Source organism: Etheostoma spectabile, chromosome 10 (assembly GCF_008692095.1).
Source record: "Etheostoma spectabile isolate EspeVRDwgs_2016 chromosome 10, UIUC_Espe_1.0, whole genome shotgun sequence".
In the NCBI taxonomy this organism is placed as follows: domain Eukaryota; kingdom Metazoa; phylum Chordata; class Actinopteri; order Perciformes; family Percidae; genus Etheostoma; species Etheostoma spectabile.
Genome location: NC_045742.1, coordinates 12976333 through 12985817, shown reverse-complemented (window position 1 = coordinate 12985817; position 9485 = coordinate 12976333). Strand labels below are relative to the sequence as shown.

Here is a 9485-nt window from a genome sequence, read left to right as displayed (position 1 = left end):
CGTGTGTGTGTGTGTGTGTGTGTGTGTGATGGGAGAGGAGTTTCTATCTGCAGCTGTGCTCTAGGGATAAAGACTGGACTGAGGACTGAGCCATCACACGACCCACTCTGCCTACACTCACCTTTCTTGTGGCATTTAATGGACACTAAAGCAAGAAAACTCCAACACTGTTAAATCACACACAATGCTTGAGTCTCATCACTGAGCCCAGCAAGCCCAGAGATCTATTTTAGACATGGACTTACTATTTAAAGCACATTGACCTTCCAGAGGGGACAAATGGAGACAGATGCAGAGTGATGGCTATTGGGACTATCTAGCTATTGTGGCTTCAGTTGAGACGTGTCCAGTAACTTTAATCTTTTGTTACAAACAGTGTGACAGCTGCCCCTTGTGTCAAATAGACGTGGTATGTATCGATGCTCAGCTGTGGAGGGGAGTGGAGTCCCTTTGGGGAGCAGGAAAGGTCAATGTGAGCCCAGTTTGAGAGGTGAGTCAGAGCGATGTGAGATGATCAAAGGCAGAGTGACCCAGACAGTATATCAGCCAAAATCAACAGCTACAATTTTCTCTCTTGAAAGTAGGCCTCATGAACAATCAAGTAATTTTAACATAATCACATCTTGCTATTATGCTGATTTGGAGAAAAAAGAGACTGATTTACAGCAAAAGATTAAAGAATAATGCAAACCGTAGGGCAGCCTGTTCTTTAGCCTTCTCCAACATTCATCATCAAATAAAAAATAGAAGACAGCTTCACATATATCTACAAACAGGTGCCAACCTCATAAAATTGCTCAGTTCATTTAAAATCCATTTGATTGGGGGGAGAAAATTCAATCATCCACCCGAGTACGATTAAAGACTTCCTTAAACTTACGTGTTCATTAATGAACCTGATCTGAAAACATTATTTCGTTTAGTTTTCACCTAAATGAATAAAGAAATACTTATATATACTGTATATTCTCCCCAACCACAGAAGGGGCAGTTTTAGATTTTAGATTTTGACATTCAAGCATTGTAGCTCTTCATTTTGCTGCAAAAGGTTGTTTGAACATGTTACTGAACAACACATCAACAAAAAGCTCCGCAAAGCTCAGTGGACCATGGAGCTTAGATGATATTGTTACATATTGTCACACATTTCAACTTCAACCATCCAAATTGTAAAAGCACTGATATAAAACCTGGAACAACTGAATCCTTGTCTAGTGAAAAATATGCAAATTTCAAATTGGTTGAGTTTTAAAAGAAATAAATCAACTGAATAATTTAGTGTTCCTTCATGGGTAGAGACAATTCTCCTACTTCTCAAGCTAAATTAAACATTTAAAATGCATGTGATGCATGTCATAAAAAACGAAAACAAGGCTGTTTTTCTAAGCTCATCAAAAGTCAACGTTTTCACAGGGCAGCAATATCATGTTAAAAACTGTTTTACAAATTCAGATGAAATATAGAACAATTCTTCCTGAGCTTCAAATAGAGGCATTCAAATAGCAGACAAGTTTTACATTTTGCAGCTGATTACTGATAATACATTCAATAACAACAATACATTCATTTAGCATCCAATGTTGGCACCAGCTTTTATTTTATAGATAATTTTACCTGAGTGTCTGAAAGTCATGATTCCAGTCAAAAGGAAAAGAAGAAGTATACAAAGCCAATACAGGGACAGGAAGAGATGGCAGCATCCACAGAGGGTCAAACCCAGAGCCCATAAACCTTGGTAAGTTATTGGGGGCTGTATATACCCCTCTGTGACCCACACACACCCTGACCCCATGTCCAAATCCCACCCTAACACTAACCCTCCACTCCTTTTAGGGTATGCATTAGAGAATAGAATGGATGACAGAGTGTATGGGGCGGTAGATTAGGTGATAGAGATTGGAATCCACTGCTGTAACATCAGTAAAAAAAAGTTTTTGGAGTGATGGCCCTGAGGGATAATAGATACTCCCACTGCCCCAACATAAACTGTTTTGTTAGAGTGTTCTGGACATGTACAGAAGAAATGTTGGCTCACTAAACAACATAACTTAAAGGGATGACTCACAGCAGGAGCAAGTTGATGTGATTGACTGAGCTGAGGAGAGACAAAGTGTGGTGGAGGGTTCATGTCTCATGTCTGTGTGTATACATAAATACTCTATGTCACATTTTCTAGGAGACAATGTTGTATACTCTAAACTAAAGTGAGCCAGAGCAGAATATTTCAGAAAGTCAGTGATTATTTATCTTTTGGTGATTCTTATTCCAAGAGAAAATATTTCCTTTAAAGCTGCAGGAACCACCAGCTGCATTCCTCAAGTAAAAAGACGTCATGAATACTCTCCTCCCTCTAAGTTTTGCGCTCACAGTGCATCAACACTCTATCAGACAATAACTATAGCTTATGTCAAGGTCATAATCAACAAGTTTTAAGCCATACTTTAAAAAGTTCCAGAGTCAATATTATATATTGCAGCTAAATACTACTAATAATGGAAATCAGCTTCTTTGGAGCTTTAACAATCCAATCAAAAAGACCACAGGTATTTTATAATGCATGTATTTTAACCTGCAATAACAGACTAAAACAGGCTGTGAACACAACACTTACAAAGTTGATATGGGGAACATGTGAAAATGTGCAACTGTACACATGCAGCAGGCACAAAACAAAGAAAGCATTTAGTTACAGTAAAGCTGTGTTGCTGATCATCTGATGAGTGTCCAAGTCTAATATTCACACTGCTTTTAGCTTTGTTTGTGGTCCTAACAACTCCTGAGGGGAATATCTGGCCCTTGAGCTACTAAATGCTCCACTATGTTTACCAGCTAGTCGCTGTGTCCGTTTGTTCTTTGGTGCAGAGCAGGTAGTGTGCAATGAGCATGAAAACCAAAACATTGAGCTGAAAGAAGATAAAACGTTATGGGGTACTGATAGTATCTATGGGTTAGTCACTATGAACAAGATCTTTCACATTACATTTTGTCATTTAAGGCACCCATCCATTGTTATTATAAAACTACTGATTATAGCTGCTTTAAATTCTGTTAAATATGATCATGATCAACGCCATCATGACAATCATCATCATCTATTCAGTAGTGGTGCAGATGCTCCACAGATGGCACTTTATTCTGATTGGTTTGGCCCCTCAGAGAGTAAACACAGAAACATAGGATCATAATAGGAATGAGAGGAGACTGAAAGCCTCAAGAGACAGGAAATAAATGAGTTAGACTCATGATACTTTCACTGGCCTCAGTTAGGAGAGATAATACGTTCCTTCTAAAAACTAATTTATCTACTGTATTGAATAAACGTCTACGTACTGTATGTCAAAAATAAAACAGGTCAATGCAACTGTGTGCGTGCATGCGTGGGTGTGTGGTTGTATAAAGGGCATCTGGTTGTAATTACAGATTTGATGTGGTCCATTACCACGGAGCACAGCACTGCATTTGTCCTTTTTTAATCTGTCACCCAATTACTCTAAAACCACAAAGACTAATTAATGAGCAGGAAGGCGCCATGAGTCCCAGTTTTTAAAAACCTCTTTATTCCACTCTGTGTTACATCAGGACATCTGGTCCTTCTCTATTTCTTAGCATTTGCGTTAACACTTGGATGGTTCTTGGTTCAAATGTTTTAAATGTCTGACCAAATACTTTGTCTGTCCTTTTCCTCCATTTCGCATCTCTCCATGATCAATTTCACTTTGGTTCCATCATTCGCTGTGTTATATTAATGGGGATTGTTGATGATGATGATTATGATGATAATGATTATGTTGGGGAATTTAAAACTTATAAGGAGGATAATAAAGCTAAGTCTAAGTCTAATTGGGAAAATAAATGTGTGAACATCTTACCATTATATTTTATTGGGAAGCAGCATTCAGCAAATAATTCAATTCCATTCAATTTTAATTATAGTATCAATTCATAACAAGTGTTATCTCAAGACACTTTACAGATAGAGCAGGTCTAGACCACACTCCAGAATTTACAAGGACCCAACAGTTCTAGTAGTTTCCTCCAGAGCGAGCAACAGTGCGACAGTGGCGAGGAAAACCTTCCTTTTAGGCAGAAACCTCGGACAGACCCAGGCTCTTGGTAGGTGGTGTCTGACGACCGGTTGGGATTAGAATGAAGGGTGGCAGTAACAGTCACAGAAAATAAATAAAAATAAAATAAACATGTGCATAATGCAGAATAATAATAATTTATCTGTGTAAGTTATGCTCAGTCATGGTTCATTCAATTGCCATTTCATTCACCTTATAAAACACATGTACACAAAAGTCCAATGATAGAAAAATGCTACATTTTCCACTCAAAAAGATGTGTTACATGTTTGCCAGAATACTATAAAGTTGCTAAATGAACTATTTAAGCTGCAGGGCTTGTTTATCATTTTTTTTCCTGTTTTGATGTTCTGACAAGACTAATATAAAGTACATCTAGTTTTAGATAGTCTACTGCATATTCACACCCAGTGACTGCTGCTCTGATAGACAACATAGCTGGAATGCATTGCCCACCTCCCAACCTGCCAACTCCAAAGCCCTGCTTTTAATAGAGCAGAAATCTTCCCGATCATTTGGAACAATGAACAAAACCATAAATATAGTATTTCCAAAGAGAATCCTGTTTAAATATGTAGCTGGTGATGTGTCTAATTTGACATCTCTGAAAAAGAGCATTCAAAAATGTCTTTGCCACTAATGGCAACAGACTGCAATATGCTCTCTTACATACATCCTATCGTGAAATGCAATGCATATCATGAATTTTGTGCTCAGTGTTGCCTCTTGACTACAAGCCCATCACTTCTCGCCTCCCTAATTGGTAGATTTTGGGCTTGCCGGCACAAAGCAACAGGAAATCTGGCCAGTACTTCCTGAACAAATCGCTCAGTGTGACAGGAACAACAGCCCATACTTGCTTCACTGTTACCAACGGCATCAAAAGCTTTGACATGTCTGTGGGCTCATCTCGCAACATGACCTCTCACCCTGCACATCCTTGTGTCTCAGTCACCCTCCAAATGTGGTTAGTAAGTAGACAGAGCAGTGACAGACCGAGCCACATTACCTCTGTCAGTGGAATGGTGACTCACATCATACGCACTCACAGACACAAAAACACACTGACAATATACACACTCTCATTTGTCTGTAACACAACATAGGCATAAGATCAGTGAGTGACTGTGGAAACTGGGACGTGGTTGCAAGACCCAGACACATTGAGGTCAAACATGTGTGGACAAAAGGGCACGAGGGGAGCTCTATCAAAACAGTAACACTCCTGTCCAAAGGATATGGCTCAAGTGTTGTTAACACACACACACACACACACACACACACACACACTTTCAGATAAAGGTTTCACTGTAGGCCAGGGAGCACTTCAGCGCTCATTGTTTTCACATGACTCGAGCCTCTAAACACAGAAAAAGCCAGTCCCTCCTGCTGATGTGTGGAGCAAAAGTTTTAAGTAACATAACTGTATGCTGGACTAAAGCTTTAATGTGTCAGTAAGGATGCACATGAAACATCATAAAACATCATAAAACATATTCTTGATAAATTCTGTGACATGGGAAGTTCTTGCATCACTCAAATTTTAGCTTGTAGATGAAATGGTCAAACCACAGAAAGTCAATTGTTTAAAGGCCTTAGCAATGGAAAATAACAAATTAACTTGGTACATAGACTGAAGTTCCGTGTTTACATTTTTAATTGTATTTTAATTGTATGCTACTTTATACTTTTGTACTCTTTTAAAGTGATCTAGCAGCTATAGTTACTAGATACCTGGCAGAATTATTTGATCATTAGCCTCTAAAATATGATGATTTCTAATGGATTTAAAGTGGAACATCAGCTAAATTAAGAATTTCAATATATTATTCCCATGGCCAAGGAAGGTTCGACCAATATTTGGGAACATGAGCTTCTCTCGCCAGAAACAAGAGAAGTTAAGTTTCCATAGACAATGGAGTAAGCTGCTCCATATACAATGAATGGGAGACAACATGCCCACCGAATGTTATTTTTCTTTTCTTTATAATATCCAAATGAGTTGTTTTCCATTATAGTGTTCTGGGTTTTGAACAGAAAATGTCTTCATATACCCAGACGTTCCCCTGGATGCTCTCAGTGTCATCTATAACATCTTTCAATTAGTTGTCTATGTAGCAGTCTAGACTTAATACCTTATGACATCCCAGATTTAAGTTTTAGCACTAGTTTTTGGATTTGGTAGAGTCTTAAATCAAAGGACTAACATGTATACATTTTGAAAATGGGCATTCCCCTTTAAGCCTAAAGGTATAGTTCAAATCAGTTCCAACTCAATCATTTATTAGTAAAATGTTGTTCAGTACTTTTACTTTTGAAACTTTATTGTTTGAAACTTTATTGTAAGTACATTTTGCTGATACATTATGTGTATTTTGTAAATGTACTCATAGGTAACATTTTAATGTAGTTTTTTTTAATGTACATTTTAAACTTTTTTACATGTTACAGACTAAATGTATTTGTGAAGGAGTACTTCTTCCACTACTATATAAAATCATGAACACACTCGCTTCTTCTCTTTTCAAAATCTTACTGTCTAGGAGGCATCCGACCCTCTCAGTCGCTTTCATTCCATCTTATTGTGGCTCTTGCAGTCTACTCATTTTAATCTCACTTTCTTGTTCTTTTATTCACAAAGTAATCATGTGCAATTCAGCTGAAGCTGAGGAGCAGTTCGACATTCACAAGAGAGAATATTGCCTCCACTCAGCTCGCTCAGATAAGCATTGCCTATTTAGGAGTAGCGTGCCGGTCTGGTGAGAGCGCTGTTTCATTAACTCGGTCATCTACACTCAGACACACCCTCTCTCTCTCTTTCTGTCTCTCTCTACTTCATTTGCAAGAATAAAAGGCATGATAAAACTGTCCTCTCAACCAGCGCATGTCTCAGCCTGAGTTAACTGCAGGCACCAAAGCTCCTATTCTCCTTGAAGTGTGTCCTTCAGCTCGTCTGATGGAGAGAAGGCCTCGCAGGCACTGACATACAACAGCTTCATAGAACAGTGATATGAATTATACACTACATACCGGCTTTATGAATGAATAATCTGTAACCGCGCTGTTGGATTTGTACACTGCTGATTTTACATCAAAAATTTAAAATAAAAAGACAATTCTTTAAAGTGATTTATACATTACCGCAACAAAAACACACTAAAGAAAGAAAATCCTTTTCAAGTTGAAAGTGAGTTTCATCATTATTCAGTGAAATACAAAGTTTTTATGGCTTTTGAAGGTTGGTGAAGTCATGCTGGAGCCACAAGGAGGTCCAGTGTGCCAGAGAAAGGACGGTAATCTCCAGGTCTCTTTAATGACATCATGCATTTGGATTGGCAGCTGCCCAAACCAGAAAGGGAGGAGACGCTAAGCTGATGTATGTTTCAACAGTTTCAAGCCACACATGGTGCCTTTGGGCTCTGTTATTCATTATACAGATGGCAGCGGTACACTAATATTATCATAACACACCATTTGATCTACCAGATAAGTATCTAATAATAAGTAATAGATCTGATACTTCAATTACTGACTGTTTGTGTGCTGGAGTACATTACATTATCAGACATTACGGTATGAAGGAGAAGAAAGATGGAAGAGTTATTCAGATCCTTTACTTGAGTAAAAACAGCAATACCACACTACGAAAATACTTTATTACAAGTAAAAGTAGTGGTGTAGTCTATGTGACATGCAGATACAGTATACGTAGTATACCCACTAAGAAACCTCAAGGATTTCCATATCCCACTTCAAAATGCTCAATGACACGCAACATTTTTCCATTATATGTTTAATATATTTTAAATTTTCATCTGTTTTTCTTTGTCACATAGGCTAAATAAAAGTATTTCCACCGTATATTGGTGATTAAAAGTGTATCAGAATACAGGAAATTAAGTCGTTGATGCTCAAAACTTCCCTGGGGGAGGACAGCTCGACCCCCCACTATGATATGACCACCCCTCACCTCACCCAAATGCAGATTCTGGCCAATATTTACAGTACAGTATACTCACTACAAGACATTACACTACACAAAAGTCACACATTCAAAAATTCTATTTATAAATCTATATTATTGGATCATAATTATTGATGCAATAACATGTAAGTATTACTTTACTGCCGTATCTTCATGAGTTAGACCATTTTAATTGCTTTTTTGTGTGGTTTTGGCTGTATCAGTGCATCATATTTGATAACGTTTTGTTTGAAGAATCTTAATATGAAAAGTAGAGGCAATTTAAAGCTGTTTATAGAGTGAACATTACGACAGTTCCCTGGGAAATGTAAAGTAGAATCAAATTAAAATCACTCAATTAAGTACCTCAAAATTCCCCACGCTGGTTTGGTTTTTAACAACAACATCATTTTTCACTTTAACAGGAAATCACTGACAAGGACTCGATCACTGACACAGACATAGGTTTATTCCTGGAATAAAAAAGCTCAAAAGTTAACTTCCCTCCGTAAAAATATGAATATTAACATATAGGGTGGGAATTTAGAGATATATTGTCCAAAATACGTGCAGTGCCAAACAAAGCGCATCACCTGCACAGCGCAACACTGTGCCCAAAATGGTCAAATGGTCTAAAAGAAATTTGTCGCACATATCTCAGTATTTCCCTGCCAGGACCCTCTGTGTGTAACTCCAACACGGTCTCACGGCAGTTCTTCTGGTAACTCAGGATGTAACTGACTCGAGTTATGTCGGAAACCTTCACTAGATAAGATTAAAAGGAAATATCGCGCATTTGACATAACTGTATTTAAATGCACCAAATAACCAGCTTGTGATAAACATCCTCTGTCTACCTGTTGAGTGAACTGAGCAGCTGCCAGTTACTCCGAGTGAAACGCAGCTGTGGTTTGTGATTTGGACTCACCTCTATGAAAGCGAGCAGATGAGATGTCTTTCACTCGACACCAGCAGCAGTGTGTGTCCAGTGGGTTTAGCCGAGAGGTAAAATCTGAGGAGGCAAGGCAGCTTTAAAGGACACAGGAAGCAGGGTGAAAAAAAAACAAAAAAACATGACATGAGCCAAACCTCCATACACTCTCACAAACAATGACCTCAACCAGGAATTTACAAGTAAAGTTCTCATTGGCCCTTGACTCGAAGCGAACGGGACCATGAAGCAAATAAAGTCATAACTTTTCTGCATCAACGAGCATGGAGACTCAACAATAGCCTGTCTGTTTTAGAGGCAGGCGGTGCAGAAGTTGTTCACTTATTGATCAGCCGTACAGTATTTTAACAATTCTGCTGTTTACAAAGATGGACAAACTTGTTACGTTGACACACGTTTGTCTTTCTGTGTTGGCCTCACTCTTCTCCTTCTTTGGTAATGAATAGAAGAATTACATCCAGATGACTCATTCTTAACCCCAAAG

The 9485-nt window shown here is 38.3% G+C and overlaps 1 protein-coding gene across 2 annotated transcripts in view; it reads right to left on the bottom strand.

The window, feature by feature from the left end:
- Window positions 1–9080, bottom strand: part of fhl1a (four and a half LIM domains 1a) — a 13265-nt gene extending 4185 nt beyond the window's left edge. Inside the window, exon 1 of one of the 2 annotated variants that reach the window (XM_032527899.1) lies at window positions 8978–9080. Coding sequence is in view for 1 of the 2 variants with exons in the window: in XM_032527898.1 (XP_032383789.1) it covers window positions 1615–1633 (19 nt within the window). In the remaining variant the exon portion in view is untranslated. Of the gene's footprint in view, window positions 1–1614; window positions 1772–8977 lie in introns of those variants that run through there. The other variant, XM_032527898.1, reaches the window with a different exon arrangement.
- Window positions 9081–9485: the final 405 nt, after the last annotated feature.